The 17,436-nt window shown below is 41.3% G+C and overlaps 1 protein-coding gene across 4 annotated transcripts in view; it reads left to right on the forward strand.

The window, feature by feature from the left end:
• The window catches only part of LOC142151088 (very-long-chain 3-oxoacyl-CoA reductase-B-like), a 38,860-nt gene extending 21,642 nt beyond the window's left edge, over positions 1-17,218 (forward strand). For all 4 annotated transcript variants that reach the window (XM_075206397.1, XM_075206396.1, XM_075206398.1 and 1 more), the window contains 8 exons: positions 6,272-6,382; positions 6,994-7,061; positions 9,306-9,350; positions 11,051-11,085; positions 12,253-12,334; positions 14,876-14,941; positions 15,967-16,116; positions 16,280-17,218. In XM_075206397.1, coding sequence (XP_075062498.1) covers positions 6,272-6,382; positions 6,994-7,061; positions 9,306-9,350; positions 11,051-11,085; positions 12,253-12,334; positions 14,876-14,941; positions 15,967-16,116; positions 16,280-16,396 — 674 coding nt within the window. In that variant the 3' untranslated portion in view covers positions 16,397-17,218. The remainder of the gene's footprint in view (positions 1-6,271; positions 6,383-6,993; positions 7,062-9,305; positions 9,351-11,050; positions 11,086-12,252; positions 12,335-14,875; positions 14,942-15,966; positions 16,117-16,279) is intronic.
• The last annotated feature ends 218 nt before the right edge of the window (positions 17,219-17,436 follow it).

Raw genomic sequence — 17,436 nt, forward strand, 5'->3', positions numbered from 1 at the left:
CAGGAAGGGGTTCTTTACTGTAAGAGTGGTGAAGCTATGGAATTCCTTACTAAATGAGGAGGTGATGACAAATTCGCTAACAGAGGTATATTCAATTAGGACTGGCGTCCGAGATTACACGCGTTTAAAGTATCATTACGGTACCGCAACATTGCAGATTTCCGTGCGCACGGAAATCCGCGATGTTGCAGTACCAGGACCCGTGAAGCGGCGCGTAATCGCGGCCGCGAATCCTAATTGAATATGCCCCGCAGAAAAACTGATTGGATTTCTTTCTTACAAGATATGGGGTTATCGATCCAGTGAATTTGGATTTTGACATTTTTGGGGAATGATGAATAACATCCTTCTGTGATGTTAAAATGTCCCATTGGGGCTTTTGTTTTGTTTTAATCTGGATGAATTTATTGAATTTATTTAAATTGATCCCTTGTTTTTTCTATAGAGAGAAAAAAAAAATAACCAAATCTGTAAGAGACGATTTGCAGTCTATAGCTAGTCTATATGCATATGCAGTCTAATGCTGTGTCTCAAAAGCCCAATCTGTCCCAGATACAGCAATCTGAACAGCTGGCCGTGACTGGTGTCACCTCACTCTTTCTGCCATCACAAAGGATTTATTATGGTGTCTTTACGTTCACCAGAACCACTTATTAATGTTTCACACTTAAATCACAAACACATGTAGTATGAGCCTCCCTGGGCTTCGAAAGTTCACAAAGAATCACGGAGAGTATGCTAGATAAAATATGTTTAATCTGAAAAATGTTTCCAAGGCTTATTTACAAAAAGGTAATAAACAGACATACAATAGGTTTGCACAGATAAGTGTCAGAAAATAAAATAGGAAATATAACCAGAATCCCTTCAGGAATTGGCGTGTGAGGAGTACACATTGAGGAGAATGACACATTTCAGTCGTGGTAGACCTCCTCAAAGAAATGGACAATCTGATATCTGAAACAAGGGATTTTTAAACCATTTCTTGTTGGGCTCTTCACCCCCCACTTTAGTAATTTTATTTTTCACCTAAGTTAGAGGGATGCCCAAAATGACAGAGTTTTCCCTAAAGTAAATTATCTATCACTAAGATATATTTTTGGGCACCTCAAAGAATCTCTCACCTCTGATCTTTCTGCTTGGCTAAACTCCTCTGCATACACAAACTACTCAGAGATCTGTCTCTGGGCCTGGCTAGTTTCAAAAGACCATTGACACTTGCCTAGGTCAGACTCAGGTCAGTTAAACTACACTTTGATATGTTACATAAAATATTCAGAGCGTTATACATAAATTCAATAGAATATAACAATCAGTCATTAGATATACTACATAATTGCCTTATGCTGCTCAATAACAAACCCCGGATACTTCTGAATTTCAAGGGATTTGTGGTATATATTATTTACATGAATCCTTAAGACTTACTAGACTCATGCACAAATGGAAAACAGTGTCTATAGGCATTTTCAGTTGAGTTTTTTTTTATACAAGTAAACACCAGTAGGTAAGGGGCCTTAGGAGTGATATTATAGCAGAAAAACCATTGTTCTGTGAAAACCGGTGCTGCTTCTTGTACGAAATTACAATCTCTATTTAGTAAATCTGTGATGCTGAATCCATGATACTCAAGTTAACAATTGAAGTGCTGTGTAATTCCTATAATTAGTAAAATTACATAGTCCCAATATAGCGCTGGAAACTGAATACACACAACACCCACTAATAAAACCGTGAGGTAAAAAATGGTAAAAACATGGCAATACGTAACCAACAAGGATGATACTTGTAAGACAATCACTGGCCAGTGAACTAAAAATACAGACAGCAACACACTAATAATAAAACACAATCTGTACAGTTTCAAAAAAAGCTAAAAAAAAAAAGAATAGATGAAATTGGTACTGTGATGACCATAAATCAAAAAAATATTAGTGTAGCTGGTTTACTCTCCAATAGCTCAGAATACCACAAAGTCCAGATCAAAATATTGAAGCAGTGTGGCCACACCAAACAATAAGGAATAACAAATTCCCTTGAATTGAAGTACTAATATCCACTTCGATTTAATCGAATGTATAGTTCCTCAAAGTTTTTTGGCAAAAGAGCAAATGCGCATAATTACCGTCAGTCCACGGTCTTCCTCTGCTTAGAGATGTCCGTCCCACTCACCGCAATGTGCGGTTTCACGATACAGACCTGGGGTCTGATTCATTAGTGATCTTATCTGCCGTCTTTTGCTTATCTTAAGCAAATCCACTCTGTGCATGCCCAAAAAAGGGAGATAAGAAGCAAAATCACTGCGTAAGTGAAGAATTTCTTAAGTTAAGATGAAAATCCATTCTAACTTCACTCTTATCTCCCCATTTCTTCTTAAAAATAAGCATCTTAACTTTTGCACCAGATAAGATCACTAATGAATCAGGCCCCTGGTCAGAAGAATCAGTCCTGTACAACAGTCTGGATGCAGGCTGTGATCGCACCAGATACTTTCTGTTCCGTGCACTCCATTTCGCCCAACACTGTGTGTTTGGTCCGTGGCCCCGGAAAAGAGAATACAACCAATCCCGTCTCTCAGACCAGTGGCACAGCTAAGAGAAGCACCCGTGGACTTGATTAGACAGCAAGATTCCGTAGCTCTCGATAACTAGAATGACTGAGCCTTAAGTGGAGTTATAATCAGTATAAGCTGCAATGAGCTCCCAGCACAGTGAAGTCTCTCATAAGCTGGCGCGTTTCATCACCTAGAGGTGATTTCATCAGAGGTAATGAACTACTACAATTAAGTCTTCTATTATATACCTTCAACCTGATCAATTAGCCTGCCGCTGGCTAAAAGCCTGAAGTTTACTCAATCTACCAGACTTATCTAATATATATAAGCCTAGTGGCGTGTGTTAATCTGTGTGTGTGTGGAAAAAAAAAAAACAAGCTGCAGCACCACCTCCTGGGTGGAGTTATACACTGACCTACTAAATTCTTAGTGTGTGTGGGGAAAAAAACCCAGAAAGGGCTGAAATTTGGTATACTAAGATGTTTTTAATTTGTTAATTTAATTTGTTAATTGTTAAAAGTGTTTATAAAGATTTTAAAAAATATATATATATTTCTTGAAGGAGAAGTGACAGTTGGGAGTGGTTGGTGGTTGCCGGGGGTGACAGTGGGGAGTGGTTGGTGGTTGTCGGGGGTGGCAGAGCGAGAGGAGTGTGATACTCAGGACCGCTGAGAGAGATCCCTGTGTCTGGATAGACATCTGGATAGATGTGGCGATGAAAATGAAGGATGAGGTGATGGAGAAAAATTATGAGGTGGTGACATGTGGACAAAACCACGTTAAAAAAGGGCGCTTGCGTCAGGAAGTAACGCTCTTCCCCTGAGGAGGCCTGGGCTAGGCCCAAATGCATGACAAGAACCTTTTTAACACCTTAAGTAGCTTGATTTGACTAGAATGCATGAGTATCATGCACGGGTTAACTTGTGGTCATATATTGAGTTTATGATAGTCTTAACTATAATTATATGTGTACCACTTGTATCATCACAAGAACCATTAGGGTATTTCGCATCCCAACATAAATAGAACGATCAATGGAACATAAAAATACAAATAAAATGACAGAAACAACATAAAATATTTGACTCAAACTAATTAAAAATTACCTTCACGGATTAAAGCTAATACTTTGATTGAGTATTTCTCAGAGATTTAGAATATTATTCTATATCTCCTTTCTCACACTGACATATTCAAAAATATATATACACATTAATTAAATATGAATTAATAACTGGCTCATATATAGCCATATAAATTAAATTAAATTCAAAAATACAAAAATACATAACACTAAACAAAAAATACACATATACAAATACATAGATAATAACTCACATAAAAATTATCTAAATTATATAAAAAAAAATATATAAATAAATATCACTTTATTCATATAATGTATATATACACAAAAAGACCACAGAAAAGTCCCCCTGACTAATGCGATCAAACACAACAGGTGTCATATTATATTGTTTAATTCATATATTATAATATATCTAGAGAATGGCCTCTCCAAGGTTCAAGAAATTTATACCAATTCTATCCTTAAGGATGCATACATCTCTAAGAGAAATATACACACAAATATATGTACACACACACATACACCGACATGGCACATCCAAATGTCTCATGAACGTGCATATGCGTGCAAGTATACATGCACACACATACACACATGCACAAATATGAAGAAAAGGTCACAAAAATTAATGATCCTGACTAGAATACAGACAAGTGGATATACTAATCCTAATAATAAGAAATTAGGAAAGGATTTCGTTCAGCTCTAGTGCTTCATTTAGTCCCCCTGGACTCAAAGCGTCCAGTTGGTGAATCCAAAAGACCTCTTGCGTACAAAGTCTCTAGAATCGATCACCCCCTCTAACAGTTTGTTTGACGTGTTCTAATCCACATACTGTAAGATCTTCCACCCTACCATTATGAACCAAATTGAAATGACGAGGCACACTGTGATTAACTTTTCTGTTCAGGATATTCCTCCTGTGTTCTAAAAATCTCAATTGTAATGCTCTTGTAGTTCTTCCTACGTAAATAAAGTTACAGCTACACCACAAAAGATAGATCATAGTTGCCTACTCTCCCGGACATTGCCGATTTTTTGTGAGTTCTCCCGGGCTCCCGAGAGAGCAGGCAAAAATCCCGGATCCAGCTGTCTCCATTGTTGAAGATGGGCGGGGCTAAACGTGGCATCGTGGCCCCGCCCCCTGCTGCAATTGGCCAAAATTGTATAAGATTGGCAGAGGCGGAGCCTAACGGTGCACCACGCATGGCCACGCCCCTTCGACGGACCTTCTCCCGGACAGCTGCCTTCAAAAGTGGGTAAGTATGAGATAGATAGTGTAGCACATATTGCAGTTGATAAATCCCCTCACCCTGTATGTCTTATCCATATGGGTAAATTCAACCATTTTGTTGTTAATAAAAGAGCATGTTAAACATCTATTCATACCAAATTTGAAGTATCCTTCAATTTGTTTAGGAATCCAGCATTCGGCCAATGGAGATTATAATGTTTCGTTATGCATACTTTAAACGAGACTAGGGGCCAATAAATTCTTCAAATTATTGTTTCTCTTGAAAATTACTTTGGGATTATGTGGTAATATCTTTCTAAGAGAATCATCCTGTTGGAGAATCGGATAATTTTTTGCAATAAATCTTCTAATTTCCCCAGATTTATTATTATATTTGGAAATAAAGGCAATAAAAGATGAAGAATCTCCTTGTTCATTCCCCTGAATATCTGAAGTTGCAGCAGATTTCTTCTGCAGCAGCATATTTCTATTTAGTAATAATACCTCATTTAAGGCCTTATTGAGGACATAATCCGGATACCCATTATCCCTAAAATCTTCTAGCATACTCTTTGCTTGCATGTTGAACACTGCTTGTGAGGTACAATTTCTCTTCAGGTACATTAATTGTCCTTTCGGTATATTGTCTTTCCATTTCTTGTATTGTGAACTTTTGTGGTGCAAGTCACTAGCTACATCAACCCTCTTCTTGTAAGTGAAAGACTCCAACTTCCCATCTATAATCCTCATCTGTAAATCTAAAAAATCCATACTAGATGTATGGTATCTATTGACAAATTTTAAATTATAATCATTATTGTTCAGTGCAGAAACAAAAGAAAGTGCACTTGATTGTCCTCCTCCCCATATAATGAATAGGTCATCAATATAACGGCCATGAGGGACCAATTCCGTGCCGAACCCACCCCCCCACACATGGGCCTCCTCAAAGGCACCAATGTATAGGTTGGCGTAGCTCGGCGCGAACCTAGTCCCCATGGCCGTACCCATGGTCTGCAAATAATACATGTGATCAAACAGAAAATAGTTATGTGTCAAAATGAAATGGATGGAGTCAACAGTAAATTTGCCTTGCTCATCAGTGACCAAGGGGTGTCCTAACAATAGAATAAACTAAGAAATTATAGCTTGAAGGTGTCACCTATTCTAATTACCAATCTTTGGAAAATCTGGCCTAGCTCTAGGGCCTTTGAAGAAATGTGACGTTCCCTGAATATCACGTGATTCTGGGTGAGCGTGTAATCTAAAGAAAACATTTATGTCCTTATCATTGATATCAATAGACTTCATCCTCTCAAGAGAGGCTGTTCCCCAGATTGAGCTAGAATGGATATTTCTTAGACCGCTAATACAGTGTATGTTGTCTCCACAGAGCTCCAGACAGGGAGGAAAACCAAGATAATCCAGGTGGATTTCACGGGAGGACCTGAAATATATCCTAAAATTGAGGAGGGTTTGAAGGACCTGGATGTTGGAGTCCTTGGTAGTTATTAGGCCATGATTTGGTGTTTCTAGTTCTTGCTGGGGGTAAAGCATACACTCAATAGTCTGTCATGGAAGCAGCATCACACAGAAGTCTTTTCTACTGATTAGAAGAGGCCTATTTGCATATTGTCCCTAGATATTCCTACAGTCTATAGTGCTTCACATGCTGAACAGAAGATCCTACCCCGAAACAGGCTGTATGTAGAGTTACAAATACACACTGAACATGACATACTGGCTGCACAATTTTACAAATAAAAAATAACCTTTATTACATGTATCAAAAACAACCAGTGGAAACACTATTAAAAAAAAACATGAGATGATACTCTGTATTAGTATCAATCTGAACAATGCAATAAACAGATATTTGCTGTAGGAGGTCACCAATGACTCTTTCTCTCTCTCTCTCTCTCTCTCTCTCTCTCTCTCTCTCTCTCTCCCTCTCTCTCCCTCTCTCTCTCTCTCTCCCTCTCTCTCTCTCTCTCTCTCTCTCTCTCTCCCTCTCCCTCTCTCTCCCTCTCTCTCCCTCTCCCTCTCTCTCTCTCTCCTTCATATTGTAAATGATGCAGTCTGAACACCAAGTTAATTACGTGATTTCTGTTGCAGTGAATAATGTTGGAATGACGTATACAGATGGGGCCAATAAGTTTCTCGATGTGCCCGATGTAAACCAGGTAAGTGTTGTTAGTATTTGGAGCGCTTTGCTCCATCTCCGTTTCCAAGGTTACCTGTAATCCACGGTGGTCTAGTGGAGAACAGGACGTGGGGCAGGATTCCAATGTCCAGATTGTGCTGCTGTGCAAGCTCCAAAATGCCGGAACCGGAAGTTCAGCTTTCTGGCCATTACTTCAAGGGGACAGTCGCAGTTATAGCTACTGCGTGGCACCATTGTATAAAGCCCTTAGAAGCTCCCATACAAGGGACCGGAGGCTCCCACAGTTAATTAGGAGAGTCAGTGACCACACAGTAGTACTGCACGGACGTGCAACACATATATATAAAGAACCTGCATATGTATAAGTGCATTACCAAGAAAACCTGCATAAACTGTGTTGCCTGTTATTCTACTTCAATAAACAGCAACCTGTTTAAGTTACAAAACTGTCACCGCAGACACCATTAATAACATCAGAAGGTATAACCACAGGTTATGGGCCCAGCACCATGTGCTAAAGTAAACGCTGAAACGTAAAGAACAGTAAAAGAAGTACACAAGAATAAAAGGAAACTAATATATCACAAAAGTCATTTATTATGTACACAAAGAAAAATGCACAGCACAGCTTTGTGAACCAACCTTATCGATATAAGCATTGAGAGAAAAGGTTACAAGGTACAATACGCGGAGGGCAAATGTGTGGTTCAAAACCAGAAAGGTACTGTACTTGCAACAGCAACCCGGTGTAACCAACTTTATGTACTACACACCGAAGAATGTCATGTGATGGCGGCTTCAGACACCAATCAATGAATGGAGCTGTGGCATAAGAGACTGGGTCATCTGGGGTACGACAACGTCCAGAAGCTCGCTGATGGGATGGTGACAAAGACCACTGTGAGCAGTTCGGAGACACCGACATGCGAGAGCTGCATAAAGGGTGAGCAAACTCGTTGCCACTTACCCAAGTCAGCAACCAGAGCTGAAGCACCCCTAGTTCTAGGGCATACTGATGTGTGTGGTCCGATGAAGGTGAAATCAGAGAGTGGCTACAGATATTTTCTCACTCATTGATGATGCCACTAGGATGATACTTGTCTACTTCATAAGATCTAAGAGTGAAGTCGTAGAGTAAATTGCAGAATACAAGAGCCTTGTAGAGACTCAAACGGGTCTAAAAGCCTTGAGATCCGCCAATAGTGGAGAATACGACAACGGGACTTTAGCTGAATTCTTAAGAAAATATGGCATACAGCACCAACTAACAATTGCCTACACACCAGAACAGAACAGTGTGAGTGATTGAGCTAACATAACAATTGTTGAACGAGCACGGACTATGTTGAATGACCCAGGACTGGAGAAAAGTTTTTGGGCGGAAGCAGTGTCCACTGCAGTCTACCTTAAAAACCGAGTGCCCACAGTAGCTGTAAAAGGTAAAACGCCACTGTAGGCGTGATCCGGTATAAAGACAAGTGTCAGCCATCTCCGTGTATTCGCCTGTAAGGTGTATACACTTATTCCTAAAGGAATGCAACGTAAATTAGATACCAAGTCAGTGGAGTGTATCATGCTCGGGTACTGCCAACAGAGTAAAGGATACAGACTTTGGGAGATTGACAATAAACGTCTTACCAAATCCATAGATGTGGTGTTTCATGAAAACACGCCACCTAGTGGAGTAGTGGAACAGCAACCACAAGAAAAGTTTGTGGCACTGGGTGTTCAGGCGGCAGAAAGCCTGTCTGAGACAGAAAATGTACCCAACCGGAAAACAAAAGTTCTATGAGGAGTAACAAAGGTATTCCCACTAGGAGATTTAGTGAGGAGTTCGCTAATCTAGCCTCTTGGGGCAGAAGGACAACGTCCGGATTACACTACTGTGCGTGCTCCAAACCCTGCTAGCCGTAAATTTGGCTTTCGCACTGTGCCTTCCAGTCAAACCTACAGGGAGCAAGTCACAGCACAGAGAGCTGCGCTCCTAAGTGTATATAAGTCCTCCAAAGTGTCCTTAGTGCATGACCCGGAGGCTCCCTAATAGGTTTAGGAGTCTGTTCCCACAAGTACAAGCTGCAGCACGGACATGCAGCAAAGCTAAGAACATGCAACTGCATGAGCGCATTACAAGTACGCCTACATCTGTATACCAACTATAAACAAGTGTGTACTGCATTAAACCCGTTTGTCCTGATTTTACATATGGGAATGTTGGGAGGTATGGAATGACCTGGTTTAATTCATCTGTTTTCTATTTCATCAGAGATTAACGGACATCATTAACTGCAACATCATGTCAGCAGTTCAGGTAAGTGATCTACCTACCCCATAGATAGCTCAACGATCTAGCACTATGAGTCTGTCCCTCCTCCCTGCAGGGTGACACAGTGACACAGACAGAAGGGAGCTCTGAGTCTGCCCCTCCCCCTGCAGGGTGACACAGACAGAAGGGAGCTAAGAGTCTGTCCCTCCCCCTGCAGGGTGACACAGTGACACAGACAGAAGGGAGCTATGAGTCTGTCCCTCCCCCTGCAGGGTGACACAGTGACACAGACAGAAGGGAGCTATGAGTCTGTCCCTCCCCCTGCAGGGTGACACAGTGACACAGACAGAAGGGAGCTATGAGTCTGTCCCTCTCCCTGCAGGGTGATACAGTGACACAGACAGAAGGGAGCTATGAGTCTGTCCCTCCCCCTGCAGGGTGATACAGTGACACAGACAGAAAGGAGCTATGAGTCTGTCCCTCCCCCTGCAGGGTGACACAGTGACACAGACAGAAGGGAGCTCTGAGTCTGCCCCTGCAGGGTGACACAGTGACACACACAGAAGGGAGCTATGAGTCTGTCCCTCCCCCTGCAGGGTGAAACAGTGACACAGACAGAAGGGAGCTATGAGTCTGTCCCTCCCCCTGCAGGGTGACACAGTGACACAGACAGAAGGGAGCTATGAGTCTGGCCCTTTCCCCTGCAGGGTGACACAGTGACACAGACAGAAGGGAGCTATGAGTCTGTCCCTCCCTCTGCAGGGTGACACAGACAGAAGGGAGCTCTGAGTCTGCCCCTGCAGGGTGAAACAGTGACACAGACAGAAGGGAGCTATGAGTCTGGCCCTCCCCCTGCAGGGTGACACAGACAGAAGGGAGCTATGAGTCTGTCCCTCCCCCTGCAGGATGACACAGACAGAAGGGAGCTATGAGTCTGTCCCTCCCCCTGCAGGGTGACACAGTGACACAGACAGAAGGGAGCTATGAGTCTGGCCCTTCCCCCTGCAGGGTGACACAGTGACACAGACAGAAGGGAGCTATGAGTCTGTCCCTCCCCCTGCAGGGTGACACAGTGACACAGACAGAAGGGAGCTATGAGTCTGGCCCTTTCCCCTGCAGGGTGACACAGTGACACAGACAGAAGGGAGCTATGAGTCTGTCCCTCCCCCTGCAGGGTGACACAGTAACACAGACAGAAGGGAGCTCTGAGTCTGCCCCTGCCCCTGCAGGGTGAAACAGTGACACAGACAGAAGGGAGCTATGAGTCTGGCCCTTCCCCCTGCAGGGTGACACAGACAGAAGGGAGCTATGAGTCTGTCCCTCCCCCTGCAGGATGACACAGACAGAAGGGAGCTATGAGTCTGTCCCTCCCCCTGCAGGGTGACACAGTGACACAGACAGAAGGGAGCTATGAGTCTGGCCCTTCCCCCTGCAGGATGACACAGTGACACAGACAGAAGGGAGCTATGAGTCTGTCCCTCCCCCTGCAGGGTGACACAGTGACACAGACAGAAGGGAGCTATGAGTCTGTCCCTCCCCCTGCAGGGTGACACAGTGACACAGACAGAAGGGAGCTATGAGTCTGTCCCTCCCCCTGCAGGGTGACACAGTGACACAGACAGAAGGGAGCTATGGGTCTGTCCCCCTGTAGGGTGACATAGACAGAAGAGAGCTATGAGTCTTTACCTCCCCCTGCAGGGTGACATAGTGAAATAATGCACCTCTTTTTATTTTTTTATTTCCAGATGACCCGAATTGTACTTACAAAAATGGTGGCAAAGTATGTGTCTAATTTATGCAATATATGAGATTTTTCAGAATGCTACAATAACCCCTCATATATTACACTTAAAGAAAAACTACCGCAAAAATGTAAAAACATATAACAGACATATTATATCCAGATGATATACTTCTCAATTTATTTTTGACTTCAAATTTTAAATAGCGACCAAATTAAGACATTTATAGACATTTAAGACATATTTAGCTGCGATAAAGTTTTATTTGAGTTTAATGTCCGTTGTAGTTGTCCCTTACATGACCAAACATTAAAGTTGAAACAACCACACCTCATATGAGCATACATTATTGTTATTAATAATAATAATAATAATAATAATAATAATAATTGCCACTACTTGTGTCTGGAAGAGAAGAGGTTTTATCTCCAGCTATGAAAAGGGTTCTTTACTGTAAGAGCTTTGAAACAGTGAAACACAATCTCACAAGAACTGGTATGGCCAGACACGGTAGATACATTTAAGAAATGACTTGACATTCTCCAACAAAATAGAATATACAGATCAAGATGCATCAGTCCCACAATATTGTATGTGGATCTGATTGCCAATATGTGGTCGGGAAGTATTTTTGCCCATTTAAGGCAAATTTGACTATGCTGTATAGGGGTTGTTTTTTTTTTTACTTCCTCTGGATCGACTGGGTTATTTCAGGATTAAAGCATGAAATTTATTTGATCTGTCTATTTTTTTTTTTAAATCTAATCTATGTAATTATAACATCAAAACAACAAACCTTTAGCAATAAGGCAATGGTGGTGAATAGGAGCTAGAAGCAATTTAGCAAAGGAATTTAGCTAAACGTGAATACTTAGAACTGTGGTGGTCAAATGGGTTTAAACTATATGTGTATGGGACGCCAGAAAAAAGCTCCCTTGGATTTCAATAAATCTTTAATCAGTGGTGGAAGTAGGGGTGTATATGGTGGTATGCCATACCGCCACTTCTTCTACGGCCTTCAGCGGAACACTATAAGATTCTATTTGCTCACATTCCCATTACGTTTTCCATACTGCCACTTCTAAATTTCCACTTCAACCACTGTCTTTAATGCATAAAAACACACAGCATAGCCTGGGACTATATTTATTAGATGTCTATATTCTTCGGCTCAATAACTGATATCCTTATCCTTTGTTTTCTAGGAAGAAAGGTCTGATCATAAATATCTCGTCTCAAACTGCCATTCACCCAATACCTTTGGTAACCGTATACAGTGCCACTAAGGTATCTATATTCTCATTGTCTCATAGGAAACTTTGTTACCGGTCAGTAGGTCTCTGGTGAGATTGGTAGTGATACGGAGCAATTGTTTCCTGGTAGGGAAGTCAGCATATAATAACTGCTTCATAACGGTCTTTTCCTCCATCGTGAATGGACCGTATTAATGTTACGGCGATCTTCCCTTTACACAGAGAGTGACTTTGTTGTATCTTATGCTATAGCGTACACAAGAACATTTCTATTGCTTAGAGTCAGAGTTTCTTTTAGCAGTGGAGTGGAGTAAACATAGTTCTATATTTTGGGCATTATAATATATATATATATATATATATATATATATATATATATATACACGTTTAGCAATTTCCATCATATTTCTTCTTTTTATTATTTTTATGTTACCGGCCAATAGATTTGAGTTACTATGGATCTAATGTTGTTAGTGTTTGAAAAGACCTGATTAGGACTTCCCTGTGTGACAGGATGGACCGCCTATGCCACCCTGCCTGTTGTTGCTGGGAACCGGCTGGGCTTACTTTGCCACGTTCCCTTTTGTTATTCCAAATGTGCCCTCTTGCCGCAACTCCTTACCGGCATCTAGTACCGGGTTTCTTCTGGGAAACTGACGCTGCTAGCGTATATCGTTGCTTGTGTACCTGGGCTGGTACTCCTGACCTCTTACTGTGGATCAGGGAAGCTGTGAATGGATCCCATCTGGCCTATTACACTGACCAGGGCTGCATGGGTAGCAGGCAGAGCGGTGGTAATGGAAAGCTTGGGTCCAAACCTCAGAAACAGCTGGAGAACGGATTCGATTTTGGGTCTAATCTGCAGATCACAGGAATACAGCAATATTGAAGATGTTTTCAAGCAGGTCTTGAAGCAAGATGTTTATTTGCTCTCACACTGGTGGAAGGTACCAGTGTGATCAGGTCAGATGAAAATCATAAGAACACGTTTCAAATACAAGCTAGTGCCTTTTATACAGTTCAGACACAGACTATTTTTAGCATCAGGATGTACCCTATTTACACAAACATGGATTTACATGCATTACAAAGCTAAGAAAATTTGCGCTTGTCTATGAAATTCACTCTGGACAAAAGGCCATATAGTAATGACCCCCTGCTGGGCCTTTGGCCAGAGCAGGCATGACACTTCATCACAAAACTTCGTTAGCACTTCCTGCTATCAGACTCCCTTGCACATATGCCTAATTGGAGGTTTCCACTAGCAACCTTACAAATCCCAAACAATGACACTTTCATACTAAATACATCCCAATACACACAAGACCTCCATCGACAAAGGCCTATTGTATCAGATATATGCATCAGAAATAAGGCATATCCTTTAGTAAGGTGAAAACAGGAAAAAACTGTTTCTACCCTGGTCTCAGAAATAACGATTTCCTATCTCAGACTATATTCAATATAAAAAATAAGTGCATATGCAATTATATAAATCAGCGCCCTGCTCTATTTCCTTTAAATAAATTCATATCAGAAGTTATTTATCAGTGATCCAGTCACATTCTGTTCTGTAAATGAGTGATAATGTCACCAGGTCTCCTATCAACTAAATAGGAAGTGCTGGGGTGCCATTACTGCCTCCAGTTTATCTCTGTTGGATCAGTGTTCTGCGTTGACCGCATGAATCCTCCTACGCAGTCCAGAGCGTAAGGTTTGAAGGATATAAAGGTTGCTGGGGACAGAGACTTTGGGGAATGGGGAAAGTTTAATTGTGCTATTCACATTGAAATGTCTGTTGGATAAATGGAATCTGGTTGCTTCACTAACTGTTTAAAGTTTAAATTAAATTCGGTAGTGGATAGGAAGTGGTAAACAGGACTCCGGATGACCTCACTATGTGATAGTATGGATTGGTCTATAGAACATGCTAAGCAGGACTGCAGGGAGGTGCAGACGGAGAGCCTGCTCTGGTGCCAGGAGGTCGCCCACCACCCATCTGAGTCCACCGCTTCCACCAAGGTCGCTGCTCTGCTTTTTTGACAAGTATTCTGACCCTGTGCTATTTTGAGAGCAGAGTGGAGGGGCTGATAGGCTAGAGTGGCATTACCGTACAACTTCCCAAATTGTTCTATGGGGCCGTTGATGCACTCTTCCGCCCATGGAGCGGCCATGTCCCATGCACTTAAATGTACTTAAATTAAATGTACAATATTATTATCATTGTTTATATATATATATATATATATATATATATATATATATATATATATATATATATATATATATATACATATATATATATATTATAAACTTATTTTGTATATCCATGCCCATTTAGTTCACTGATACCTGTTATTGTATAAGAATTAATGGAGGAGCTGTTATTATTGAGAGCAAAATATTTTTTTCCAAAAACCACCTCTCCCTTTTTCCAGATATAACCGTTCGCTTTCCCATTGGTAAACAATTCAGTGGTTCTGTGGCTCTCTGACTGAGAGGACATGCTGGAACTTGTAGTTCCCCCTGCTTGCCTAACTGCTTGTGATAACAGCCTGCTTTCTATCTCCTCTAGGTATTTGTGGATTATTTTTCCTGCGGTCTTAATGCAGAATATAAATCCGAGGGGATTACAGTACAGGTAACGGTCCAGGATGTACCATGCGTACGATGTGATTATCGTTCATCTGAGTTTAAGCTGAGCGAAGACCATGACCATGAATATTGTTTAGTGTCTAATTTTCCCTTCTTGGTACATTTGCCGTACCTTGTAATACAATTATAGTACTTTTCCTTCGAACACTGGTAGTCTCAATGTATTAGTAGCATTAAGCTTGTAACTGTGCAAATTGTGGTGGTGGTAAAACTGGTATCGGAAGGACCGAGTCTCACCATGGTCCATTTCAAATTTTGCCACACACTGGAAATTGAGCGCGTAGGACCGGTGACTGGACCACATGGGAGCCTGTTAGGTCAACCAGACACTAAAATGTTTAAAAAACTCTATACGTATGTATAAACATCATGTATAATATAGCTTACCTGCCTTCACACAACAAAGACATACCTGCGGCTCTAACTAGAATTCCATTTATAAATAACCCCCATATTCCAAACTAGCATAATCGTGGATCTAGAACCCAAACGGTTCTTGCTGTGTCAGCCAATCAGCTTTGCAGTTTTCATTCAGAGTTTTCCAGTCTGTCGATACCTGGAGAACTAACTGTTACCTAGTCAGGGCTTGGTAAGTACAGTAAAAACTAAGGGTGTGGTGGACTTTGCAACCAACTGGTATGCTTGTTAGGGTGACGGGTTATTTTATTTGCAAAAATAGTGCATTTTTTAAAAAATAATTAATGTAGAGACTTTAGGTTTAACGTGTTTTCTATGAAAATATCACAAGCTAGTCCTCTCACGTCATTGCTAGTATTAGTTACTAATTATTCTATATTGTCAATGCATGGAATGGAACCTTAAGAGTGGAACTCGTCATTTCCTGGAGAGCTACTGCAGATATTGCAGAGTTTTCAGAGCAATATCTATAAAGACCAGACTACCTCTGTGGGAAGATATCAAACTCCTGGGACTGGTTATAAAATATCCTTCATAGGTTTCTTGGGTACATGGTGAACAGATTAATAACAATTTTTTTCTGTATCTCTATAGTCAGTGATACCTCTGTTGGTTTCCACCCCCATGATGAATAATGCTGAGGATAATATTATTGTGAAAAATGCAGCGGAGTTTGCCAGGGAAGCTCTGAACACTGTGGGATACACCAGTCGGACAAGCGGCTGCCTCTCCCACTCTATCCAGGTGGGGATTAGTGTGCCCTATGTGTGTGTAATGTGTAGCTGTAATACAACTCCTGAGCTCACTCTGCAAAGAGAAAATGGTGAAATTATGCTATTTTTCTTTTTTTCCTCTTTAAACAAACCGTTTGCGTTCAACATATTCTGCTCATCTCTCCTCTCTGCAGAGTTACGTCCTTGAAAACTTTCTCCCGGTTTCCGTCTCCTCATTTGGTCTCCTGATACACTTGGGTACGAAAATCAATCAGTTAACGGGGAAAACGGCAAAATCAAAAGAGCAGTAGTAAGAAGAGGAAGGAGGAGGAACCAAGTCACCCGCCTGTCATTGTACTGGTTACTGACGCTTACTGATTCCTGAATCAGATGCAATATTTGCACGAGTGTGATTTTTTTTTTGAAACAGGATTTCTTCCCTTTTCTGCAGTGTAAATGCCTAAAACCCAGAACCTGATCAATTCTCTGTTACAAAGCACCCCCTTTACTTGTAGTAAAAATTTACATATTATTAGATTTCTTCTAAAGATGTGTAAAACATTGGTCTTCACATCGCCTTGACAAATATCTATCGTTGACCAATGACAGAATGGGCTTCCTCTGCCGCCCTATCGCTTATCAGTGTATTTGGGATTTTGCCGCCATCGGTAACTTGCCATCACCACTCCCTGACCTCTCCTACTGGTGCTGAGTAGCCAATCCCGCCACTCCACGACTGCAAGTGTCTGTAGCCCCTCTGTGCCAGTTTCTCTGGTATAGATATAGATCCAGTGGTTGGAAGTGGAAATTTAGAAGAGGCGGTATGGAAAATGTAAGTGAATGTAATGTGATAGTGTTACAATGAAGGCAGTATGGAATAGCACCGTATACCAGATCGACCACTGTATAATATACTTAAATAATATTATATATATAATGTATATACCAATATATATCTCACTCCAAGGCAAAGATAAGGGATTACACAATGACTCCAGAGATATCACTCTTTCCTCCTTTGTCTTTTTTTTTCTAATGATTTACATGAATTCTTTCCACGTGATTATCCCTATAGTTATCCCTACTAAATTCCTTTTCTTACCCCTGTTAATAAAGAGTATTTCTTAAAAAGTGTCCAATTATTGATCTGTTTGTGGGTCCTGACTCCCTGTGACGACGACACTTTCTCAGAAGACAGAAGTAAAGCAGCCACCGCTGAGCACCGTCTGACAAGAGCACCACACTATATTCTGCAGACCAGGGCTGTAACTAGGGCCGTGCGATAGGGGCGACCGCGCAGGGTGCAACGCTGGAGTGGGGGTGCGGTTTATGAATATTTTAGATTCATTTG

Source organism: Mixophyes fleayi, chromosome 4 (assembly GCF_038048845.1).
Source record: "Mixophyes fleayi isolate aMixFle1 chromosome 4, aMixFle1.hap1, whole genome shotgun sequence".
NCBI classification, from domain to species: Eukaryota; Metazoa; Chordata; class Amphibia; order Anura; family Limnodynastidae; genus Mixophyes; species Mixophyes fleayi.